The sequence below is a fragment of the Phaseolus vulgaris genome, chromosome 7 (genome assembly GCF_051622355.1).
Source record: "Phaseolus vulgaris cultivar YP4 chromosome 7, ASM5162235v1, whole genome shotgun sequence".
In the NCBI taxonomy this organism is placed as follows: domain Eukaryota; kingdom Viridiplantae; phylum Streptophyta; class Magnoliopsida; order Fabales; family Fabaceae; genus Phaseolus; species Phaseolus vulgaris.
Window position 1 is genome coordinate 3,008,615 of NC_143504.1, and position 27,008 is coordinate 3,035,622.

At 32.7% G+C, this 27,008-nt stretch overlaps 3 protein-coding genes across 9 annotated transcripts; all 3 read left to right on the forward strand.

Moving 5' to 3' along the window:
* The first annotated feature begins 5,196 nt into the window (after positions 1–5,196).
* On the forward strand, positions 5,197–7,850 carry LOC137828585 (Ubiquitin-like superfamily protein). Its single transcript, XM_068635223.2, has 7 exons — positions 5,197–5,320; positions 5,402–5,468; positions 5,594–5,655; positions 5,745–5,890; positions 6,378–6,585; positions 7,083–7,255; positions 7,423–7,850. The coding sequence occupies exons 1-6, from the start codon at positions 5,318–5,320 to the stop codon at positions 7,242–7,244; spliced, it is 648 nt and encodes a 215-aa protein (XP_068491324.1). The 5' UTR covers positions 5,197–5,317; the 3' UTR covers positions 7,245–7,255; positions 7,423–7,850.
* A 7,114-nt stretch (positions 7,851–14,964) lies between these two features.
* Positions 14,965–21,000, forward strand: BBX27 (B-box zinc finger family protein). 6 transcript variants are annotated; one of them, XR_016523297.1, is made up of 5 exons: positions 14,965–15,210; positions 16,050–16,724; positions 17,509–17,871; positions 18,576–19,536; positions 20,319–21,000. XR_016523297.1 is itself a non-coding variant. In XM_068634275.2 (5 exons), exons 2-5 carry the CDS (start codon positions 16,236–16,238, stop codon positions 20,550–20,552), a joined length of 1,314 nt encoding a protein of 437 aa, XP_068490376.1. In that variant the 5' UTR covers positions 14,965–15,210; positions 16,050–16,235; the 3' UTR covers positions 20,553–21,000. The 6 variants fall into 6 exon arrangements, 5 of the variants coding, with proteins under 5 accessions (XP_068490376.1, XP_090161162.1, XP_090161161.1 ...); XM_068634275.2 differs by having other exon boundaries at positions 19,309–19,536; XM_090305036.1 differs by having other exon boundaries at positions 16,050–16,719; positions 19,309–19,536.
* Positions 21,001–23,511: 2,511 nt separating this feature from the next.
* On the forward strand, positions 23,512–26,635 carry LOC137829525 (Zinc finger C-x8-C-x5-C-x3-H type family protein). 2 transcript variants are annotated; one of them, XM_068636343.2, is made up of 3 exons: positions 23,512–23,605; positions 23,916–24,694; positions 25,924–26,635. In XM_068636343.2, the coding sequence occupies exons 2-3, from the start codon at positions 23,927–23,929 to the stop codon at positions 26,251–26,253; spliced, it is 1,098 nt and encodes a 365-aa protein (XP_068492444.1). In that variant the 5' UTR covers positions 23,512–23,605; positions 23,916–23,926; the 3' UTR covers positions 26,254–26,635. The 2 variants fall into 2 exon arrangements, with proteins under 2 accessions (XP_068492444.1, XP_068492445.1); XM_068636344.2 differs by having other exon boundaries at positions 25,927–26,274.
* Positions 26,636–27,008: the final 373 nt, after the last annotated feature.

Genomic DNA, 27,008 nt, shown 5'->3' on the forward strand with positions numbered 1-27,008 from the left:
TAAAATGGATAAATAGATATAGAAAGTGAAAATATCTTGAAGCTATGAGCAAAAAAAAAACCATTCTCAGAATTCAAGCAAAGATTGCATATCAGATCTAGTAAGAACTGGTAAATCGTGAAGGGTTTTGACGAATTTCACAGGGGAGGGCACAGATGAAAGTCTGCATTTTTTTTATCCAGTGACAATTGGCATACACACACATTAATGAGTCCAAACACGAGATTTCGTGCAGGACAAAAACACAAAAAGGGTATATAGCAAAGAATTTGGAGCACAGAAACAGGGAAATGAAAGTCGCAAAGAGAATTGAGAGAAAATTCAAAGTATACCTTTGAAAGAATATAGCTGAAGAATTGTTGAAAAGTATGAACGCGAAAATTTGTCATCATGTACTAGCAGAATGGTAAAACCTCTTGCAAAGCTAGGAACGTAATTTATCAGTGGAAATGACTCATCTATCATTTTCACAGTGAGTTAGAAGGCAGAAGAACTGAACAACGAATGAAGCAATTGAAGGATTAAAGCAGAGGAAGAACTTTGAAGTGTCTGTGGATTCTACAGAACTTATATAGAATGGGAGGACAAGTGTCAAACAAGGTATAATAAATGTGACCATATATAAAAGGTATTTTTTTTATTACCAACCTTTTGTTCCTTTTGTGGAAGCAATATAATTATTTTAGTTTAATTCAATTTTAAATCTCTTATAAACATGTAAGTATTTTTAATTAAATTTTTATTAAAAAAACAGTTTAATTAAATTTTATTTTTTTCATAAATTTAAATATTTTTAATTGAATTATTGTTAAAAATATTATTTTGTCTAAAAAATTTATATTTTTATTGAGTCATTGGAATAATGTAATTGTTTGAACTGTGGTATCAAACATAACATCATGAATTTAGATAATAAAAAATGAAAATTTAAAATTCTAGTTTATTTTTATAATAAATGACATCATTTTATTTTATAAATTAAATATTAAAATAAATTAAATTAATCATATAAAGATATGAAGTAACGTAATCTATTTCGAATATAATTAGGATTCTTAATTTTTTTATGTGAAATTGCATAATAATATTTAATATGAAAAAAATTATTTTTGTATTGTTTGAGTTTTTGGTGCTTCAATGTTACGTGACTCTACTTGACAGAACTTAATTAATAAATATAAAGATTTTTTACTATCACCTAAACTATAGCAAAATCAAATAACACGTGTTAAGTTGAAAAATATACAAAATTTATATATTTAAATTTTTAGTAAAATTTTAATTAAAAATATCTAAATTTACAATGAATTGAAATTTAATAAAAAAAAATACTGAGTTTAATACTGGTCGAATTAAAGATTCGGCATTAATAATTGTATCACACTGTATGATAATTTTGTAGTTATTTTAAAAGACTAGCAATTTTTTCTGTAACAGAAAATTAACAGCTTTATCATTCATAGTAAATTAGAATTAAAAAATAAAAATATTTATAATATAGATGCATTTTTAGTACAAAGTAAAATTAGAAATAGGTTTGAGAAAGTTCACTCAAAGACGTTAATTACTTGTAAAAGGTAATTATTCATAGACGTTACCTTAAAAAAACGCGTAGTTCAAATTCTACATATAATAGTAAACTTCTATTACAAGTAGTGTGACACTGAATAAATTTAAGAGTGCATTAATTTTAGGAATCATTTTCACATTTCCAAAAACAAATCTGCTTTTTTTTTTCTAGCTGTAGTAGTGAATTAATTAATACTTCTATTTAATAATTCTATTTAATAACAGCTATTTCCCTATTTACGTTGTGGAAAAATTAATGTCTTTGAAAAAGTATTGTTGAATTATTAATAACCCATTTAAACTTTATTAAGAAATTTGGTTTTATGTGAAAAAAAGTCAAGAATTTCAATATCTTTAGAATTCTTTGCGCGGATTTTATGAGATAAAGTGAAACATTCCACTCTGTTTCATTGTTAGAAGATTCTGTAAAAAAAAAGATATGTTTGAAGATAATAAAGGAGATATTAAAAAAAATATATTTTTTGAAAACTAAATAACCATTTCACAGTTTGCTTTTTGAGGATAATATGATAATTAAAAATATTTTTTTTATAATTGTAAAAAAGAAAAAGAAAATGGTAGATATTTGACTAACGTAAACATCTGTTAAAGATATAAAGATATCTAAAAATGCGTACTTCATTGTAGTATTCTTTGGCAGTTTTTTATGTGGACCTGAATTTTAAACATTTAACAATATTAACTATTTTTACAAAATGATAAATTTAAAAAATCTGCATAAAATTTTCACAAGAAAAAAAAACAGTAAACTGAAGTCATATTAATGCCTGAATAATGATTCGTGTAATAGCCATAAAATAATGGTGGGTTTAAAATAACTCTATACTCTGCCACACTGTTTATATGGATGGATTAGAGGTCGGTTTTAAATTTTAAATATTATATAAATTTAAATATTCTAATTTTAATTCTATTAAAATATTTTTTTTATTAAATATTTTAAATACCTCTTTATTTTTAAATAATTATTTTGTGCGATGGGATTGAAGAGAGGAAATAAAAATTAATTACTAAAAAAATGAAAATTAATTGATAAAGTGGGGACGAATAAAATAAAAGAAACTGTTATATTATATTATTTTATTGATAATAAAAATAAAACCTGAAATATTTAAATAAATAAATAAATAAATAAAAATAAAACTTTTTATAAAAATATAATTAAAAATACTCAAATTTATACATAATTTAAAATTCAATCAAATTTTAATTCTCATTAAAAAAAAGATAGATATCTATTTAGTTATCAAAAACATAACCTCCTCTCCTTATTTATTTATTTAATATATATATATAGGTTATTTGACAAGAAACAACAAAAATATAATATCTTGTGAGACATAGTAAGGTTAGGATCAAAATTAACTAATCATATTATTGATTTGAGTTAGTAGTTAATTCAAAATTAAGAATTTTTTTTTTCTCCTCTTCTTTAGAGATTTTTTTATAAAAGGGAGATGATGTTGGTCCATGGTTTAATATTTAGAAATTATTAGTACATGAACAAAATTTCTTCAAAGGAAAAGGAAATAATTATTATTAGAGATTAATTGAGATAAAACAGAGTTAATCTTAATCTCTTTAAATAGATATTGTCTAAATGTGGAATAATGTGTTAAAAGATTTTTTATGTTGGTGTATGAAAAATAAATTACATATTCATATAAATGATTGTTAAAAAATAATATCTTGAATTAAAGTATATCAACAAATTGTTGTTACATTGTTGTTGTTATTGTATTTATAGCAGTATGTTTTAATATTTTATGCACTACAAGAAAAATCATAAAATAGAAACTGATTTTATAAATAAAAAATTATTAGTTGCTATAGTAATAAAATTGGAGATTTATTGGTTTCTAAATTAATTTGTATTATTGTTAAATGGTTTTTAAATTGGTATCTAATTAGCTATCAATGTTTTTTCTACCAATTTTAGAATATAAATAATTGGCAATTAAAACTTTGATAGCTAATTAAATACCAATTTAAAAATTATTTAGAAACTAATTTAAAAATCATTTGTTTTAGTTTTTAAAATTGTCTATAATTTAATCATTATAACAATTAATACTTTGTTATATTTTAAAATTGGTTTCTATTTCATGATTTTCTTGTAGTAGTGTAGTATTAAGTATTGAAAGTAAACATTGCATGGTTTGTTCTTTAAAATATGTTTTTTTAACTATCATCACTCAATCAGTAACTTATTGTCTAAGTGACAAATTGTGATTACATGTCTTATATACTATCATTCAATTAATAACACAAATATATTAAAGTAACAAGGTGTATAACTCAAATGAGTGAAAAATGTTGAAATATTTATCCTTCACTTCACTTGGACTAGACACCAGCAATAATATGAAAGTTAATTTTGGTGTTATGAGTTTTTGAAACATGTTCACGCTCAAATAAATATACGATTGCTCAAGTATTATTTGTAGGTGACACAACAAATACATCGTTTAAGCATTATAAATATAATTAGGTAACAAATGATTAATTGTGGTGTGAATGTTAAAGTAACGGAGATAAAAACACAATTTTGCTCATATTTAATACTTGTTTTTAAAAGTTTGTTTAATGATTTTTTTTGTGCAAAAGAAAAAAATGAACTTTATATTTCTTTTAATTTTAATATCAAATAATTTCATTTAAAGAATATAGTTAAATATTATATATATATTAATTTAGATTTTTTTAAAGTTCCAATAACTTATTTTATATAAATATTAAAAAAGTACAAACATGGCTCAATTCATTATTGTATTTATTTGTGCTTTTTACCATTAACGGTGAAACCAAAAAAAGTTTTTAAAGATAATCAACTTAAAACATAATAATTTTAAAACGATAAATTAAATTGGATTTTCATAATTAACAAACAAATAAAGTAAAACAAAATACAACATCCAATATAATAGCAAGAGTTCTTTCAAAATAAATAACAAAAATAGCATAAACTATCTTATGAAAAACAAAACTTAATAAACATAGTATAACTAATAAAAATAATTTATCTTTGAATGAAGAAAAGAAGGGTCACATAATACCTCTGCGAATATGACAGCGACAACACTTCAAGAGTCAAATTCATTCAATCTTTCTCCTGAAGAGAAAGGTCTTATTAGTTTGATTTACCAAAAACCAATCATCATTAGTCATTCCAAGAGGAAATGATGAAGTCATCGTCCTTTTGTAGGATGAGGAAGGCCAACAACATTCTTTATTAATTGGAAGAATATAATAAACTGATTTTAATTTATATAATCAAATAGCTATATATTTTTTAATCCATTTATACAAGTTTAAATAAGTACCAGTAGTTTTCTCTAGGAAAAAAAAAAACTTTGCTCAGTCATGCAAACTTAAACTTTATTTATTGATAGCCCATGAATAATTTTAATTTGTAAATAAAATAAATAACTAAACACTAATATTTTTAAAAAGTTCACATTTTTCTAAAATCTATTTTCTTATAAACGAAAATTAACATATATACGTTGAAAACCAGATTTTAAAAAATAATTATTTTAAAAAAGTATTTGTTTTTATATTTAAAAAATATTTATTGGAAATATTAAAGTGATAAACGAATTTAAAGTTTGAAGCGGGATAGTGAAACAGGAGACGGGATTGCCTACAGAATCCACAAACACTGCAAAGAATCCCCACCTTTAAAGTGTCAACATCCAGAGACACCGAACGACACAGGTCGACGAAGATGGTGAAACTCTCTATCTCTTACTCTTCTTGTAATTAGGGTTTCTCTCGTAATCGCCATCTCATTTTCCTCATTCTTTTGCAGGATGAAGAATTGGAACCATTGTTTGACTACAGCCGGGTTCAGCCTGTGAACCCCATCGCCATCGATGGTGCGTTTCTTTTTCTTGTCAAAATTTCAAACCCTAAATTTTACAAGATCACTGTTTCCGCTTTTTTACTGGTACTCCACGGGAGTTTGTGTTGGAATTTGAATGTCTGACTGTGATGGTCGCAGATGATTTTGATGACGATGATGTGATTTGCGTTAATACTAGGAAGAGGAAGACTTTCCAGACTGTAAGGCTTTTTTTTTACTCTGATTTTTATGTATTTGTTTCTTGATTATTGGCTTTGCTTTTGTAACTGTTGATAATGTTGGGTTTTAGGTTGAGAATGAGAAGAAGACTAATGAGAAAGAAGTCACAGCGGTGGATATTGAGGATCAAGATGATGATTGGTTACCCCCTCCGCCGGAGAGTGCTGGTAATACGCAGAAGTCGATTGATGAGGATTCAACCTTGAAAAAACTGAGGTTGTGTACATTTCACTCTTAGGATTTTCAAATGCCAAATCTTTGCTGCTTGCTATTGCCTCTTTTTTTACATCCCTTGAAATTATAGTCATTATTCTAAGCTGGAAATGGTTGCTCCAACATTGATTGTAGGATAAGAATAATGCATACATCCCTAGTCTATTGTAGGGTGGGTGCTAGCCTTCTTTATGTTCTTGAAAAAAATAAATAGGTCATTCAACCCTAACCACAAAATGCAATGATAAAATGGAATTGTTGACACAGTTTTTCATTTACTTTCTTTATACCTATCATTTCTGCGTGTTAATCTTCAGTGGTTTTATCTGGATGGAGCTACATTTGCCTTTTGCATTGCTCCACATGTCAACATTACATAGAAAAGATGTGCATTGATGAAGAAAATGGTTTTAATTTCCGATATAATTACTCCTCATTCCCTACCCGCTTTTATCTACAGTTTCTAATAGGGTGTTGTTTATGCGTGTAGATTAAAGAAGCAGGAACTGGCCTCATTTGCCGAATCAGCAAAACAATTGTTAAAAGATGTTGAAGAGTCTTCTAAATTTGAAGTTAATGAGTCATTGCAGTCTTCGGGGGATTGTGTAGATGAGAAAAGTCCAGAGCATTCTGAAAGACCAAAGATTGTCATTTCTGTTCTAGACAAGGATGGAACAAAGCAGATTCGAATGTTTATGGTATATAATTCCTTCAGCAGATATACTTTATGTTGTCAATGCATGATTATCGTTATCTTATAATTCACGTACGATTCTTCAGCTTGGCGATATAATTTTCTAATCATGATATTTCGGAGACTAAAATAAAATTATTTTGAAACTTATATGTAATTTTGTTAGCCATTTAACTTCACCACTATATGTGTTGATTTTTATACGTTTCATTTTGTTAAATTGCTCTTAGAGCTATGTTTTACTATTGATAATGAATAATTCATTAAACGATCTGATTTGATTTATGTTTAAGGGTTTGTATCTGATTCAGCTACACGTGTCAGTGTACTGTTATATTCTGTGATATTGATAATTTTATTTTTCAGGTAGTAATTGTTGGTATACAATAGTTGTGTTTCTGATTTTTTTTTCCAAAGCTGCTTTTCATTTATAGGCCAGTGGACATATTTCATAACAGAGTTTAGCTTCAATCCTTACACTCATCTTTTAATTGTCTCTAGGATGACAAGTTTGAAAGGATTGTCAAAACATATGCAGATAAAAGCAAGTGTGACCAGAAACAGATAGTATTGTCCTTTGATGGTGATAAAATAAGTTCGTCCGAAACCCCTGCTAGCCTTGGAATGGAAGACGATGATATTATTGAAGTTCACGTGAAATGATGTTGATCTGGGTGAGTAATGTTCTATGTTCACGTTTTTAATAAATCTTTGATTTTGTTCATAGCATTATGAATCGATATCTTGTAGTGGTAATGTACTTGTGACTTGAATTACTTTAGGGGTGTCACCTGCTTGCTCACTTTTTGTCATTGATTTGTTTTTATTTTTATTTTTGCAGGGAAGTATCATTGTCTCCTGCTCCAGTAGCCTTTCTATTGATTACTTCATTCAAAAAGTAATTTGCTTTTTTGCTAGAAATAGTATACAATGTCGCCTATACTAATCTGATCCAGGTATTCAATCATGGTGCTCAAACTGACATTTCGGACCATGCTTGCGAGTTGCATTCCCTTGAAGGTTTTTGTGTTTTGAGTATCTTTAGTAAAAGAAGAACAATTCTAGTTCGTATTTGCAATACTTAATTGTACAGCACATGTTTTGACAGAATTGTTTAGGCACTCTTTTCATAGATGTTTCTTTGGTTTGTGATATAGGTCTGTGAAATGCAGAAAACCTCCCGGTATTAGAGGTGCATTGCATTTTGTTTTCTGCTAACTGTGTGGTTGATTGTTCAATAGATGTATGCCAAGAGGTATTTTAACTGTTTGGTTGATTCTTGATAACAGACAAAGTTACTCTCCTAGTCTCTAGATAGCGCAGACATACAGGGATTACTTTTTACAGTACAGTACATAAACAAATGCAAATATCATTTTATGACATTTACGAATTCTCTAATTTGTAGTAGGGGTGGTCATCCAATCCAAATAAATAGATTGATTTAAAATCCATATCCATTTTAACTAGATCAAATTCAAATGGATCTTTTTTAAATCCATTTAAAGTGGATTAAATCTATATTCAATTCATTTTGTTAATTAGATTTAAGGGTGGGAAAAAAATGGATTTAATCCATAATTATACAAATTCATATTAGTTTTGATCCATTTAAATGGATTTATCTCAAATTCAAATCCACATTTTTGGATTTTAAATCCAATCCATTTAAGTCGAGCGGGCCCGGGCTTGAACTGATGTCGAGTTGAGCGGGTCTGAGCTGATGTCGAGTTGTGTTGGCCCGTGTCGATGTTGAGGTGAGCGGGCTCGAGCTGTTCGAGCCCAGGTCGATGTCGAGTCGTTCGGGCCCAAGCCGATGTTGATTTGTTCGGGCATGGACTAATATAGAGTCGTTCGGGCCCGGGATGATGTATAGTCGTTTGGGCTCAGGTTGATGTTGAGTTGTCCGAGCCCAGGTCAATGTCCGGTTGTTCGGGCCCAAGTCAATGTCGAGTCTTTTGGGCCTAGGTCGATGTCGAGTCGTCTGGGCCCAAGTCGATGTCAAATCGTCTGGGTATGGGACGATGTAGAGCCAAGTTTGTCTGCGTCCAGGTTGAATCGGCTTAGGCCCAGTTCGAGCCAAATCAGTCTCTGTCCATATCAAAATGGATTTAATGTAATCGACAAAGTGTATTTAATATAATTAACAATGTGGATTTAATCTAGATTCAATCCACTTTAAATGGATTTTAAAGAAATCCAAATATATTTGATCTAGTTAAAGTGGATATGGATTTTAAATCCATTCCATTTTTTTGGATTTGGATTGGATCTAGATTGGATTTTGAAAAATCCAATCCATGCCCATCCCTAGATAAAATCCACTTTGTCAATTACATTAAATCCATTTTGATATGGACACAAACTAACTTGGCTTGAACCGGACCTAAGCCGACACAACCTGAACGCGGACCAACTAGGTTCGACATCAGCCCGAGCCCAGATGACTTGACATCGTCCCAGGCCCGGATGATTCAATGGCCCGGGCCTGGATGATTCGACATAGGTCTGGGCCCGCTCGGCTTGACATCGACCCGAACTTGAACGACTCGATATCGATCAAGGCCTAGACGACTCGACAATGGCCTGGGCCCGGACGACTCAAAATCGACTCGGGCGCACTCGACTTGACCTCGGCTTGGGCCCGCTTGGCTCGACATTGGCCAAAGCCCAATCGACTCGACATAGACAAGGCTCGCTCCACTCGACATCGGCTCGGGAGACTAGACATTGGATCGGGTCGGCTCAGCTCGATATCGGCCCGGGCCCAAATGATTCAACATGGGCCCAGACGACTCAACAATGGCCCGGGCCTGGATCATTCCACATTGACCTAAGCTTGTTCGACTCGACATTAGCCCGGGCTCGCTTGGCTCGACATTAGCCAGGGCGCAATCGACTCGACATTGACTCTAGCCCGCTCCACTCGACATCGGCTCAAGCCCGGACGACTCGACATTGACCTGAACTCGGACAACTCGACCTCGGTTTGGGCCCGAACAACTCGACATTTGTCCGAGCCTATACGACTTGACATCGACTCGGGCCCGCTCGCCTTGAAATTGGCCAGGGCCCAATCAAATTGACATAGACCCAGGCCCACTCCACTCGACATTGGCTCAGGCCTGGGCGACTCGATATTAGCTTGGGCCCGCTTGGCTCGACATTGGCCAGAGCCCAATCGACTCGACATAGACAAGGCTCGCTCCACTCGACATCGGCTTGGGCCCAGGAGACTCGACATTGGATCGGGTTGGCTCAGCTCGATATCGGCCCGGGCCCAGACGATTCAACATGGGACCAGACGACTCGACAATGGCCCAGGCCTGGATAATTCCACATTGACCCGAGATTGTTTGACTCGACATTGGCCCGGGCTCGCTCGGCTCGACATTAGCCAGGGCGTAATCGACTCGACATTGACTTCGACCCGCTCCACTCGACATCGGCTCAAGCTCGGACGACTCGACATTGACCCGAACTCGAACGACTCGACCTCGGTTTGGGCCCGAACGACTCGACCTCTATTTGGGCCTGAACGACTCAACATTTGTTCGGGCCTAGACGACTCGACATCGACTCGGGCCCGCTCGGCTTGAAATTGGCCAAGGCCCAATCAAATTGACATAGACCCAGGCCCACTCCACTCGACATCGGCTCGGGCCTAGGAGACTCGATATTAGCTCGGCTCGACATTGTCACAACCAAATTGACTCGACATCGGTGCAGGCCCGTTTGGGTCGACATCGACCAGAGCCCAATCGACTTGACATCGACTCGGGCCTGCTCCACTCGACATCGACTCGGGCCTGATCGACTTGACATCGGCCAGAGCCCGGGAGACTCGACTTTGGCCTGGGCTTGCTCAGCTTGACATTGGCCTGAGCCTGTTCGGCTGGACATCGGCTCGGGCCTGGGAGACTCGACATTGGCCCTGGCCCAATCAATTCGACATCAACTTGGGCCCGCTCCACTTGACATTAGCCCGGGCTTGCTCAACTCGACATTGGCCTGGCCCTTTCGGCTCAACATCGACGCGGGCCCAGCGAATTGACATCAGCCCGAGCTTGCTCGGCTCGGGCCAACTCGACTTGACATCAGCTCGGGCCAGCTTGACTCGACATCGACTCGGAATGCTCGGCTCGACAATAGCCCGGGCTCGCTCGGCTCAACATCGATTGGATTGTCTTGGCTTAACTTAGATCGGGTCAAGTCAAAATCCATCTCAAAATGCAATTTGGATAATCCAAAAATATGGATTTAGATTTAAAATAAATCAATTTAAATGGATTTAAACTAATATGGACATGGATAATTATGGATTGAATTTTGTAATGTGGATTTTTTTTCCACCCTAAATTTGTAGTATAGGATATGTATTAATTTTAATTTTTTCAAATTCTCTAATTTTAACACCTCACCTAAGAAATTTTAATTTCCTAATGGTTCCGGTAAGAAATAAGAATTTATAAAAAAATTAACTTATTTAATTACATATATCTTATTTTTGTGGTAGATTCAATAATTATGTGACAATTGGCGATATCTCAGTTATCACGTAATTGACATTGTTTTTCTAGGTTATTTTTCACAAGAAATTTAAAAGACTAAAATGCATTTTAAAGAATTTCATTTTGCAGATTTTGTTTTGAAGAACTAAAAGACAATTATGTAAACTTAAACGACTAAAAAGCATAATTAAGCATGGTATAACACATTTATATATAAAAGTGCGTCATAAAAAATCATAAATAAACATCAAGTTGATAAGTTTCATTTTTATCAACTTTCTAAAGTTGGAGTATTTATCACAGAGAACCTTGGTCGAGATCAAGATAATAAATTGTTTTTCAATTTTATGGAAAAGCTTTTACAACACTCTTTTTCCATTATTTTGTATTATGAAAAAAATATAAAATCATGTTTAAACCTATAATAGTTAAGTTTGTAATAATCATTGTTGTTAACCTATATTTTCTTTTGGTGGTAATGAGAGCAGATAAAAAAAGAAGAGAATTATGATAGAAATATTACATTTACCCATTTTATTTGAGAGGAGAATTAGGAAGGAATAAAATTATTTTATGGTACTTGCCAAAAAACATTTTTCTCTTAAAGTTTTTTTCCCTTTAACTTTTAATAATTACATAAAAATAATAATAAATGACTTCATCTTGATTAAAAGTGTCCTATTAAAAAGTAAATTTTTTCAACTATTATAAAATATTTGTATACAATTCAATTATTTCTTTACTTTTTTTTCTATTCTTCTAAACAAATAAAGAAAAAAGAATTCCTTCTTGTTTTTTTTATCCAAACAATTTATTTTTTCTCTTATTTTTATCCCTCTTCCAAATCAAACAGAGTCTTGTTATTATAATTCTATTACTTCTTTTTATAGGTCCCAAGATAATTTTTAAGTTCATTTCTCCATAATTTCCCATCTCTTGATATCTCTTAACTATCCATTATAATTATCATCTCACTATTTATTTCACTTATGTGGCTCCTTCTAGGCTAAATATTTTAATTATTTAATAATAATAATAATATATTTTCTATTTTATAGAGTATTGGAAGATCTCTTTTATGGTCCATTTGAAATTTGTCATCTGCATAATTTTATTTAGACAACTATTATATTGTACTTGCACTTCCGTAACTATTAAACATATTTCCTTTTTTTTTAATATCTATCACTCTTTTGAAATATCCCTCTGCATTCACTGTTATTAAGTAACCAATCAAATTCATTTCTTTATTGAGTAAATGCTTTGTTTGGATAAAAGATTGAATTTAAGAAAATAAATTTAAAATAATTTGAAGGAAAAATGTGAAGATTGGACTGCAGGAATGAAACAAACAGAGGCTTAATGTTTTTATCTATGAGCAAAAACATTTGTTTGGGAGACATTGATTGATGGGTTTTGTGATGTGGAAACGATGATAATAGTATCTGTTTAGGGTCATAAATTTATGATTTGAGTACTGAGGTATAACGATAATTTTATTTTTTTTACATGGAAGAAATTTGTTTGAAAGAAATATGTTAAAATATTTATGAAAGAAACGTTTTAAATCAATAAGTAGAAAACAAAACCATTCATAATAATAAATAATTAAAACAAAATTAAAATTAAATACTTTTAAGTTAAAATGTAAATAATATATAATCAATTTTTTTATGAGACCTTGGAGAAAAAATAGACATGACTCTTAATAATTAAATGACACAGTGAAACCGACAAAAAGTAAATTAAAAATACATGTTACAATCTTTTATTAAAGATGTCTAAGTGAAACCGTAAAATGTAAATTAAGAGTGCATATTATAACATTTTATCAAAAAGATGTCTAATGTCAAAATTTCAAAGAGTATTTTGGATAATAAAAGGAAAAGTAACTATATATTTTAAAAAGATATGAAAAAAATGTAGAAACTTACTCTATTTTTTTAAAAAAGAGAGAAAAATAGAAAATCATTTTTTTTAAATTAAAATTAATTTATATTAAATTTAGATAAATTATATAATTTTTTTAGAAAATTGACTAATATATAATCTAATTTAGATTTTATTTAATTTAATTTTCCTTAAAAATATTCAAACGTAAATAAATTGGGTAGGAAAGCCTAAATTTGTAGGCCCAATCATAGCAACAGTTGCAATCCCTTTCCCAAAATCCAATTTGGGTCCAGATTCCACTTTTGTCAGCCACGCACATGTAAAATGTTGTCTTCCTCAACCAACTTGCATTTCCCTTCACCCTTTTCTTTATTTTTGGTCCCACACACCTTATTCCTTCTCTAGATTATACTAATTCATCTTAAATAAATCAATTTAATATCTTAATAATACTCAAACAAAATAAATTATGGAAAGGTTTGTATTTATTCATATAGTAATTAATTTTAAAAATATAAAAATTCACTATTTTTTAATTCTTGTTATTTAGGGTTATTTTTGTTTTTTCTTTTGTTGTTTGATCCTGCTAGATTTTTTTTTTTCATTCCATTCTAAGGAAGTAACTAATGCTATTTGTTAGAGACGATAAAACGAAAAAAAAATATGGAAGAGAAGATGAGTAGATAAGAAATAAATGGAGAAAACCCGGTTTAATTGGAAAATAAATTAAATAAAAACAATTTTACGTGTTCTTAATAATTATTTTTCTTTTAATAATATTTTTTTGAATTGTTTACTATTATTATAATAATAATAATAAACCATTTTTTATGTCCACCTTTATAGAAGACATTTATTATTTTAACAACACAAGCTATCGTGATTTTTTTTTCTCTTATCAACAATCACTCATCTACCTTTTTCCTTTTCATGCCCACTACCTTCACATTCAAACCAACCAAGTAAAGTTTTAAATAATATATATATATATATATATATATATATATATATATATATATAAACTAAAAAAGCAAGAAAACTAGATTGAAAAAACCTTATCTTATATTAAGAAATAAAAAATAAAAATATAGAAATTAAGGCTCCTTTGTTTTTATTTTCATTAATTTTGTTTTAATTGTAAAACTATCATTTTCTTTTTATATTTTCTGTTGATGTTATTTTCAATTTGTTTTCACATGGAAGTTTTTTTTTTTTTACTTTTACACAAATATTTAAAATAAGAAAAGGTGACTACTTTTTATAATGAAAAATAAAAATATAAAAGTAACTTTAATTTAAGTTTTGTAATTTTTTTCCTTAGAATTAAAAAAAAAAACTCTAACAAAGAAGCCAAGATCAAACAATATGTTTTACCAAAACCTAAAGAAAAAGAAGACAAAAGCTAAAGGATTATTTAAAGCATAGCATTTGTTTATTAGTAATATAAAATTCACATGAATAAATTTTTTTTTTCAAGAGATATTGTCATTGAATTTAATGTTGTAGTAGTAAGTGAGTATATGACAGGCTTTATCTCAAATCATAATGACGCCAATTCAAACAACATTTATTGTAGGCACTGTCAATCTCACCACAACGCAACACAATGCTATTTTTATTTTATTTTTCTCCATTTGTGTCTAATAAATATTGTAATAATCACTATACTATACGGAATAATAGAATTTTACTTTAAACAAAAATAAATACATTAAAAAAAATGATGTAACAGAACAAAAAAGTTTGATTAAAAAGATTTATATAGTACAGTACTTTTGTTTGTTTGTTTGTTGTGGATGTAAATGGAGTGAAAAGTTACGTGACTGGTGAGACACGAGGGCGTGGGCCCGGAGTGGCTGGTCCGGGCCGGCCCATCCCGTTATGCGAGTTTCGATTGGCCCAACGCGGCTAACCTTTGGGATTACGTAACCACCACATTCACATGCACTATATATTGGATAACGTCCTCCATGGACCCCACTTCACCACATCGCCTCTTCCATGCTGGAAAGTTCCATCTTCCACTGCACACGTCACTTCCCCCAATTGGGTAAAACCTGCAACAACGCATGACTCATGCTTACTTCCCTTTCTTCTTCTTCTTCACATTCAACTGCACAACAACAATCCACACCACAACCCACACTTTCCAACCCATAAACAAACACTTTTCGCTGCTTTCTCTCTGCTCTCTTCCTCTTTATTTTATTGGGAAACCGTCCTAGGTAAAAATCTCTCACTTCCTTTTCACTTTTCCAAGTCCTTCTCAAAAGTCAACCCTCCTTGCTTCTCTCGGATATCTTGTTCATTCTTGCATCCACTCACTGGTTTCTAATCACTCTTCTGCATGCTTTTTACTTTCTTTACTTTTTGCTGTTTTTTTTCATCAAAAAAATTAAATTAAGTTATCTTTTTTGTTTGTTTGTTTGTTTGTGGTGGTTTTCTTATCTTCATTCATTTCTGTTATGGTTTTTGCTACTGTTTTGGGAGGACAGAGTGGTGAGCTATGATTATTTATTTCCCTCTGATTTGGGTTTTCCAATCAGGGTGTTTTTATGATGACTGATTTCAACTACCATATTATTACAAGTTCTGGAGTTATTAGTCGTGTGGGGAAATTATGGAGTTTTGAAATAATTCTTTTGGATTTCTAATCAATTCGGACCAACAGGTGAGACATGGACGTTTGAATCGCTTTTTTCTATCTAGAATAGTATATTGAGTGAATAGTATATCCACTTCAATTACGAATTGTTATATGCAGTGAATTTGTTATTTTTTGTAACAATAGTCACTTTAAATGTTATATCTATTTTGATTTCTGATTATTTCTATCCGTCATGATTATGAATAGTTGACATAATCTTTTTATATTTTCTGGTGCAGAGAAAATAAACTATTTTCCTTTTTTTTTTTTTTTTCAAAGGACTGTTTTATCATTCCTAATAGTGTTCTTATGGTTTCAGAGGTGTAATGTAACTGCATTTGATGTGAAGCGATTCTGCAATTGCCTTTTTTTTTTCTTCAGCTTTAAATTCTATTGACACTCTGATTTTCTTTACAGCTTGTAAACCTACACAGGGCTACAACTGATGTAAGACGAGTTGCCTTTTGCAGAAAAGGACCCTGCAACCTTGTATGGACCAGCTGAGCTGATATATTGATCTTCTTTAGTCAAATTGCTGTCTATACAGTATGAGGTTTTATAAATTCAGAGCCTTTTTCATGCTTGGAATTGAAGATTAAGGAAATGGAGAAGGTTTGTGAGTTCTGCACGGCCCTGAGGCCACTCGTTTACTGTAAGGCTGATTCAGCATATCTTTGTCTGTCCTGTGATGCGAAGGTGCATTTGGCAAATGCTTTGTCCGGCCGGCACCTTCGGAACCTCGTGTGTAACTCATGTGGACACCATGTTGCTTATGTTCTATGTTTGGATCACAAAATGTTAATCTGTCGAGACTGTGATCAAAAGTTGCACGATGTTTCTTTATCACATCAGAAACGAGCTATCAGAAGTTTCATGGGTTGCCCTTCTGCTAAAGAATTTGCAGCACTCTGGGGGTTTGAATTGAATGAGATTGAAAACAGTGCCATTCAGGAACAGTTTGATTCAGTTTCTTGTGTTTCTGCGGAATTGAATGTTGCACAAGTCTCAGGAAGGCCTTACATTCAAACTGGGGTCCCTTCCCTGCTAGCTGGGGTCAAACTTGATGAGGGATCGACCAGTCAACAAGGTCAGGTATGCAAGATAGAAGTTTTAATATCTCATTTATTGTAGTGATGAAATATATTATATATAGTTTTAGATTTCAGTCATTTGAAAATTACGTTAATAGTAAATGCTCTAATGATATAAAATTTAGTTGTATGTCACCGAACTTTTCCATTTTAATAACAATAAAGTGAGAGACTAAATTGACTGATACACACTTACAACCAGAAACCAAAAGGACTTACACTGAAAAGGACTTACATTGAAACTAAAATAAGTCGAGGGATTAAATTTTCTTTTAGCAATTCCTAGGAGTAAAATAATTAATAATTTTTATTTTTGGAAATTGATTTGATGATTACTCTTGTATTGGATAAATGAGAGAAAGTACTGGTTTATTAAATCTTGAGCAAATCTTAGGAACTGTTAGTGCATTCTCAAATTTAGGAATTTGCAACATGTTTTGACTAGATTGGTGTGCCACACCTTGTATCATCTCTTGTAGTTGCTAATCTTCCTTCCTTTCTCATTGTATGACAACCCTTTTGTCAGAACACCACAATTATAGGAAGGTGTAATTTAAAATCTACCCCTCAAAGTATTTAGTTAAATTGTGATTTTTTTTTCTAGCCCCAAATCAATAAATCAAGACAACAAATAATATAATTTGAATGTAAACGTCTAATTAATTAGCAAAAGAAACAGCTTCTATCAAATGCATAAATGCAACAACCCATATGGTTTACTCTTTTCTCTTTTGATACTAGTTAAAATGTGATGCATCTGCTCAATATTTAATATCGTCTTGCAGATATTGTTCAATCATCAAGAGCGTCAAACTATTGTGCAGCAGATTATTGATCTAAAATGGCTTCAACAAAATGAGGAGATTGATTATTCTGCGAAGATCAGTAGGCTAAAAGAAAAAAAATTATCTCCATCAGTATATCACACTCTTAAGAAATTGGACCAAAAATTCAATGGTCAAGCACATAATTTCCAGGATTTTGCTACTAATGTTCTGGAAAAAGACTGTCCTATTGTGCAGCTGAGTACCGAAACTTTGCCTTCTACTTTTTCTCAACTTGATAATTTATCTTCGTCTTCAAGTATCGATCTTCCCTTGCACGGAGAATTGTTCTGGACATGCAAAAGTCCACTTCGAAGTAATCAGGTCAGAGAATTATCTGTCCACTTCGAAGACCACTGGTTTTAACCTCTGTTCTTCTAGATATGAAAATATGAACTGCTAACTTCTTCTCCTAATTTGCACCTTGCTTTGGTGGGATGCATGCCTTTGGTTACATGAAAATAGGAAGATGTACACACAAATATGCAAAACATGTTTCAGACGAATCACAACTTTTCTCGATTGCAGTTTGAAAGAAAACACTAGGTTGTATACATCATTCGATAATATATTTAGAATATGATGAAGAATGGGAACATAAAACCAAGGGATAAACTTAAAAACAATTGAAATTTTCTATATTTGATATTAAATTATTAGGTCAAGAAGGCAGATATATGCCTTGTATAGCTAACTTAAAGGGCACTCAATCTGACCAGACAAGCAACACGAGCTTAAAACTCAAGCATACCTTGTCTACACGGAGAAAGAAAACCACAATCTAGCTAGGGATAAGATTTCCCAATTCTCATTCAATTTTATCCTAACTTCTGAAATTATGGATGATTAATCCCTCAATCCTGATTATAAACCGCAACTCGTATTTTCTGTTACATTACAAATCATAATTTAATCTAATTTGAAATACAAATTCCCCACACTGCAATAAGCTTCCAACAGTCATAATTGTTATACGTGTCTCCTATTCCTTTATTACATATTAATAAAAAACTTTATGCTGATGTCAGTGTAGCCAGCAAGGACAAACAGGATTACATATTGATGAAGAGCTGAAAGGGACAAACTGGACCAACAAAAACAGTACTTGTTTACTGTGTTATCTTAAGTGTTTAGAAAAACCAGACATAAAGAAAGACATATTATGCTAGAAACAAAACAGGAGTATATATATTATGCTAAGAAAAGCATGGTGATTTTTATTTATAATTACTAAAACGATTCTAGGTTTTGTAATATAAGATTAATATCATTACAAGACTTTTCCGACAATGAAGGTCCTCCAATGCAAAAGCTTCAACTTGTTTCTTCCAGGCTTATCCTAGTTGAGAGAAAAATTGGGTTCAAACTGAAAAAATGGAAAATCATACAAACAAATTTCAGCCAGCTATTGAATGTCTTGAACAGGAGTATGGTTGGAAAAATGACAAATCCAATATGCTCTAGAAAGGGTTTCTAAACTTAAATTCGGTATCATAGAAAGTTTGGGAATTTTGTTTCAAACTTTGCATGTTGGCTTATTAATCATAGACATCTCTCCCAACCTGTCAGTGACAAGAAAAGAGGAATTGAATGTCAGACATCTAGTAGTGTAGGCAGACACTTGTTTTGCTGTGTTTGTGACCAAACTTGTGGTTGATTCATATAAATTTGGTTGACATTATATTGATTGTTCAGTACCAAACATCTGGTTAACTTTATACTTGTTGTCAAAATGGAAATTTCTTTTTGTCAATGTTGCAGCTGTGGTCCCAAAATATTCAAGACCTTGGGATATGTGAAGAACTTGTTCGTCTAGATGATTTTAACATTCCTGATGTTGACTCAACTTTCCAAAACTTTGATGAATTATTTGGAGGAGATCAGGATCCAATTAGAATACTGTTTGATGATCAAGATGTCTCCTGCTCTTCTTTAGAGAAGGATAAGTCAGTCGACAAGTCAGATATTTACAATCCCAGTGCAATGGAGGTCTGATTTTCTTCCTTTATAAGTCAACACGTTTTCACTTCATCTTAGTGTGTTGATAGTTGTAGGGCTACACAGATTACTAAGATTAGAGAAGAGCATCATAATATTTATATCAACTCGAGCAGAATATGAATAGAAATTTATTTTTGTAAGCTAATTTTAAATGACTAAGGGCAATGTTGATGCAGAATAAAATTTTTGTGCAGAACAATGCACTTCAGCAGTTTCCTTTCAGTGGCTAACGAATTCTTCCATAAAAAGTGAAAAATGTTAAACTTTCAAATTTTGTCATGAATAATATTGGCTTAAATGCCTTCTTGTGATTCATTGTTTTGGGTGTACCACACATTTCTTTGGAAAACATTCAAACTCGAATACAGTTGCAATGGTACAGTAGATAGGTTAAAATTGTTAATATAAGTTTCAGCAACCGTTGTATGGCAAATATTACTTTATGTCTTGATTTCTGAAGCTACCTACAACCATAACAGAAGAATTAGGGACTACTGTATCCTTCCATGTGATGCAATGATTTAGTTCCATAATTGTGTAATATATGGTGCACATGTTTTGAAGCCTCCCGTATTTGTTTTTATAGTAAGCTTTATAATAAAAATGTCATTTTCCAGTTGATCTTCATCAAAATCATCTAATTATGTATTTATGGATAGTTGACTGAGCTAAGGTGTAAGAAGTAAGGTAACATCAATGAGATACTTGGTCTTCAAAATAAAATACCTTCTAATGGTACTCTTTTTCTTTTTTTTTTTCTGTCATGAAAGGATTCTTTGGGTGCTGCATCCATTACTCTCTCCCAATCTGATCATGGGAACAAGGATATGAACCCTCTCAGCCAGTACTGTCCAAAAACCATGGATCCTACGCATGCAATTCAACCATTTGATTCAACTATACCATTATCTGTTTTGAGATTCAGTCTGGAAAGTAGTTTCACTGACCATGAGGACAGTATCCTTTCTCCCTACAGTGACAGGAAGGCTTATTCAGGTAGTTAAATTGAATTGAAGATTGCACATGTGGAGCCAAAAGGAAATATCATCTGAAGTATAAAGAGAAAAGGTCTCAATTGTGAGTTCTGAGTGCTAAGTGTCTCACTTTAGCCTGTGTTTAGTTGAGTAATTTTAGCATGCCGTCCAGTTATCACATACCTGTTAGTTCATCTCAGAATTGTCAATTTTGACATTTGAGTTTGTTTTTGGTACCACATTGATCTATTACCAGCAATAATGCATTTTGTCCCTGGAAATATTATTAAGTTTATATATGTATTTTACCAAATTTGATCATATTTATATTCTTTCTGCTTCCAGCATGAGGAAGCAATTTCGACTTCTATCCAGGAAACCTGTAACTAATGTAAGAAAGAGAGTGAAAGGCATTGCTAAGACAGAAAGCAATTGACTTTTCCATATTCATGCTGTAGATATATCTCTCTATTCTACACTCCAGACTGTTCCTGATCATGAAGCATTTGTTCACTTGATCAACTGATTCACTCACATTTTGTCTGTTCATAATATATTGTAGAAGTATAGTGTCATAATATATACTGCTTATTCAGAATAATAGTTAATCTATAAGTACGTAAACATGAACAAATTCTTCCTAAACTTGAGTTTTCTTCCTGTTAAAAGTCTAATAATCTTGATAAATCAATTCCTATATGGTGTTGCATAACATCCATTCAATGCCATGAACATTATGTACAGCGGAAAAACCCTTACAGGCAAGTGTTGCAAGTCTCCAGTAATACAAGGAAGAGCTAAGAATACATTTTTTGTAATATACCCTTTTATTGGTTAAAATTTATCGAAAAAATATATAAACTAAGAGAGATTTACTAAATTTTGTGTTAGACTCGTCAAAATTTGTGATTTTTAAAAATTTCATATAATGAAAAAAAACTGTATAAAAGAGTGTCTGACCAAGTTTATTGTTAAAGAAAAAGAGTCCAGGGACTTGTTTGGAGAATGTGTAATCTACATGCATAAATAGAGGCGGTTTGCCATGTTTTTATGGTTCTTGATAAATCATATGTTTGTTGCTATACCTACAGATCTAGGAACTTGTTTTGTTTTCTCTTGATAGTTTAGTTGAGTCAACTCTACATTTTTTCCTGACATTTGAAATGTTACCCATCTTAAGCCCTACTATAGAATATTCTACCTATACTCAACAGTTATGTTTCAATTCAATCAAAGTTAAGGATTATGCTGTACAACTACAAGCAGCCATTTTCAGTGGCAGCTCTGTGCATTGAGAGTAGTAGAGAAAGGGACATTTGTGATTTGGTGTTTGGACCTTGATAAAACTTAAGAACAACTAATTCAGCTTTTAGCAGTGTGACCAAAGCTGTAATGAAAGGGAAAGATAATCTGAACATTGTTTGTTTTATGAAAAGATAATATCTGAGAAGAATTGTTTGGCTAACTTAACAACCATGACACGTGGGAAGGAGTTTGTCTATTGCCCATTGAGAAAGAAATTAACATGAGGATTTTAAATGAGTGTTATTTTATTCAACAAACATTTTGATACCAGATTTTGATGGAGTAGCGATTAGAGGAAGAGGTTGTTGTAAATGTGATAAAGAAGCAATCCCTCTACCCTCTCCCTCCAATTCCAAATAGAAATGACCATCATGGGCTCCTATTTTTCTTTTCTAAATCAATCTCAAACTGTCTTAATCCACTTCATGACTTGAAAGTAGGAAACCAAGCCTACACCACCACCCACTACCCTCCTTCAAACTAACTTCAAATTCAAGCATTATATAATCAAATGCTGCCCTAACCGCAACTGCACCTTGAATACGCCCTCTAAACTATCTTCGCCTCTTATTATCTTTCTGTTAGAACCAAACAAATATTATTTCTATTTATGTCTATGTTCATAAGGAAGAATAAATCATACTACATGGACCCCCCATGTACCAATTTTATGTCATTCACTTTTTACTACAAATTAAACCTAAAACGTTTTATCCTTCTTTAAATTCTTCCAACACTAGGGATTTCTGATAATGAAGTTTGAGTGCTTTGTTAGGGTCTTTCCGTATATTTTCTATATGTGTTTCCGATATTTGATTTGGTGATTATAGAGTCTGACAAACTCTTTATCGGTTAAGTGTTGAACAGTTTGACTTTTATCACACACTCTTAAAATATTTTTATTTTATTTTATTTATTTATTGTTGATAAAAAAAATTGTCTATTATTGTCACCAATTTTATATTAGTAATATATTTATATTAAAATATAACATTTAGTAAAAATGTTTATTACGCTATTTGACATATACAATTGTTAACAAACACCCTCACAATAGTTTCTGCATTAAGTAATAATTATTGATGTGAGTGCATATGGATTTTCACATTAAACACGGATATTATTTAAGTACAAATGAATGGACAACAATGCATATAACAGTAATTGATAACAAAATTGCAGTTTATAAAATATTGCTGAATTGAGTTTAGATGAAATTAAGAACGTTGCAAAATCAATTTCTACAGTAAGATAAAAACTGCGTTTCTCCATAACCATTTTGTATGAGAAAAAAATTAAAATTAAAATGAGCCTTTTTTAGATTTTTTTTATATAATTTCTCTGAATTTTCATTTTTTAATTGCACTTAATTTAATTTTTAACTTATTAATAAGACTAAAAAGTCACTCCGTTAATATTACTTAGGACTAAAAAAGAAAGTATATGAATGGCCAATGGCCCAATGCTTAAGCATGAAATTTAGTTTTAAGAAACACACCAATTTAAAATACCAAAAAAATCCTCAAAAGGTTTAGCATATCTTTTGAAATGAGTAGGGGTAATTAGGGAATGGCATAAAAGTTGAATAAGCTCCGAAAGAGCGTTCTGTTAGGAAGTGTGTCAGAGACGGTTTCTTTCTTTCTTTCCCTGGCACCAAACACACTCGCCTCAACCATTACCACTATAAAATCTCTTCTTCCACCACTCTCTCTCTCTCAAATCGCTTTCTCTTTCTAAAATCATCTCACTCTAGAGAGAAGCTCAGAGCCAGCAGCGAGGTCAGTGATTTTCAAGAAATTCTCTGTTTATTCATTGAACAGTAGCTTCTTTAATTCAATTCTAATTTCTCTCTGCATTACATTAAGTAATTTTCATGTTCGACTTATCTTTTCAAACACATTTCTTGAATAATCCTTAGTTCGACGTTTTCTTCGATCGCGCACTGTGATTCTTTAATGAACCGGTTATCAAATTAATATAAATATGAATTAAGTAATGCTCGATCAAAGGATTCGGTTAATGATGGATCATCACGTTTGCGATTCCGAAATTTCTTTTAGCTATAACTATCTTTGTCTGATTTTGCAGAATCGAGAAAAATGCTTAATAAGGACGCTTGCTCTCCCTCCTCCAACGGCGGATTCGGCCCCGTTGCTGCCTCTGGTCAAATGCCGTCAAACGGAGGCTACAGTTCGCTGTACTCAGCTCTGTCGAACGATAACCTTCCTTCGCTCTCCGCGAATTGCAGCAATGGCGGCGGCGTTTCGCTGTATCCTTACTCCGAGTCAACACCTCAGTATGACTCGTGCGTGATTCAGAAGCACCAGGACATGGTGAACCGTCAAAGCATGTGCCTGAATCGCCTGGTGGAGACTTCCAAAGAGGTGGATGCTCTGAGGCAGGAGAACGGCCAGCTCCGCACCGCAAACAAGGAGCTGCAGAAGCAGCTGCACCTCGTCATTCAGGCTTCGCTGGAGAGTCAGTTCGCCGCCGCCGGCAGTGGCTCCTCCGGCCAGACTCAACCGACGCTGTTCGATGTCTTGCATGGCTTCCGCAGCCTCCACATTGGGGAAGGGAAAGAGAATTATGCCGATTGGAATAACAACAATAATCATAATCACAACAATATTATGAATAATAATAATAATAACAAGGACCTGCAGGAAGTTTCGGACGAGAGTCCAACGAGCGTGATGGAAAATAACGTGGTGGAAGTTGAGAGGTTCTCGCTCCCTAAGAGCATATCTGTGAGGTCCAATGGCTACTTGAAGATGGCTCAGTCTGCTGCTCTTGCCACCAATAATAATGCAACTCGCAATAAAGGCGCCACTCGCCCACGCGCCACCGCAACTCCACCTGAAGCCGTTGTAAGGACACACGTTCTTAACTAGCTATATATGCTTGGGCCTTTTAAAATTATTATTATTATTGTTTGTTTTGAGGTGTGATTATTGCGTTTATCGTTAGTTACCGTACTTTGACGTGCTTGTTAGTTGCTAATTATTTTCCTTTGAAAAGAAGTAAAACCTTGCTTGTCTATGTCATTACCTGGTGGTAGCTGCAAAGAATGGAGTAGTTTCTGGTTGTTGTTTTCATTTGCGTGTGCTTTTTTTGGAAGTGTGCAACTCTAGTTAGCAATCGGGTTCACAGGACCCATCAGCTCAAGTTGCTCTTATGGTATAAAAGAAGTAGCCCAAGCCTTGCTGTGACAGTTGTAACCTGTTTGGTGGATGGTGGCTAGCATAAGCTGGGCTTTAGGGTCGTTAGGTGGGGTTCTAGCTTTTCCCGTTGTTTCCTTTTCTTGCTTGGGTATCATGTCCTAGTTAAGTAAGATTACTTTTGATAAGGAGCCATATAGAAATTAGCAAGACTGTTAGCATACCATGCAAGTCCACTAAATATTTTTCATTCATGTCTAGATTTCAAAATATTTATGGTCATGTTAGATCTGTCATTCTGCTGCTAGCTGCTAATGGTTGGGTATGTTCAGCGTTTTAATATCTACAAACAACAATTTCGAAATAGTGTTACATGACATTATCATTTTTAATTGTAGAGTAAAGCTGATGCAAATATATTTTATTTATTATATGATGGAAATTTTTATCGTCAGCAAAAAAGATAAATAAGTCATTTTAGTAATTGAGGTAATTAGAGTGTGTGGAAAGTATAAACTAGCTTGTGCACTTTGCACATAAGTGCATAATTGGACATATAATCTAGATTACCATATTTGACAAACTTTAATTAATTTTTGTCTGAATTCACATTATATCTTTTCCTCTCTTACACTTATGCTCGTCGTTTAAAGGATGACATCTAAATTAAGAGAGCCTAGTTCACCCTTATTTAGAGGGTGATACCTAAGTTAAAAAAAAGTCAGTTTAATTGGTTGAGCATAGTATGTATGAATTGTTATAAAATCTTAAATATATTCCATGTTTATTGACAAAAAAATTACGAATCTAACTTATCTAGAGTAGATTGTTGGCAACCTAAAAAAGAGGAAGGAGGTTATTTTTTATTACTACTGTTGTTATTTATGATATTTGATTGTTGTTGAAATTTTTGCATATGTTGTCATGGTATAATACAGCAGAAGGTATATGTGCGTGGAGGGCAGAAAGAGGAAGAGCCTATGGAAATGGTAGTGTATAACCAAGGGATGTTCAAAACTGAGCTATGTAACAAGTGGCAGGAAACTGGTACATGCCCATACGGAGACCACTGCCAATTTGCTCACGGTATTGGGGAGCTTCGCCCAGTCATCCGCCACCCACGCTACAAAACTGAGGTCTGCAGGATGGTCCTTGCTGGTGTTGTGTGCCCATATGGCCATAGATGCCATTTCCGCCATGCACTCACTGAACAAGAGAAAGCTGTCGTATCACAGCCTAAGCCCAGAACAATGAAGCTGGAAAGATAAGAGTCGGTCTGCTGGAGTAAACGTAAATGGTACATAATATTCTTCATTGTGTAATTACAAACATGGAACCACCACCTAAAAAATAATATTACTTTTCTAATGAATTGGAAAAGTAAGGGTAAAATACAAATACAAAATAGGAGGTTTGGCGCAATATGAGATCTGGAGCAGGATTGTTGGGGAGAATGTGGTCAGTAGTCGTCGTGTCTTTCTTTTTTTCTTCCCGTCACATTTTGATTTTTGGAAGTTACATTCCGATCCAACCAACCAATAGAAAGTATTCTTTGTAACGATACTACTTTTTCTTTTTGTTTTTTTAGTGCTTTTGCAATGATACCATTTGATACTTTGCAAAGAAAGCAATTTCTCGTCGCGGCTGTAATATATTTCTAGTGTAGTCTATTTCTTTTAATACCAGTATATATTTCACTTCCGTTTGCTTATCAAGTAAATCCCTCTCTCCTTAGGTTACCAAATCAGCCCTTAAAACAAAACAAAATAAAACAAATTTGGTAGTAATATCTGTGTCTCTCGCCAATATTTTCCTTTAATTGATTTAGCCCAAGATTCCTTAGGCCTTGGCTCAAGTATAGTAATATGCTCTCAGTCACTCCACCCTTCTCCCGCCAAACAAATGTGTCTAATTAAGTTATTAGGACATCTCACGTTTATTCGGCCTCCCAATTATCTCACACCGCTCAATCCTTCAAAAATTCACACCATAAACTATTCAATGAAATTGATGTGATTCACTT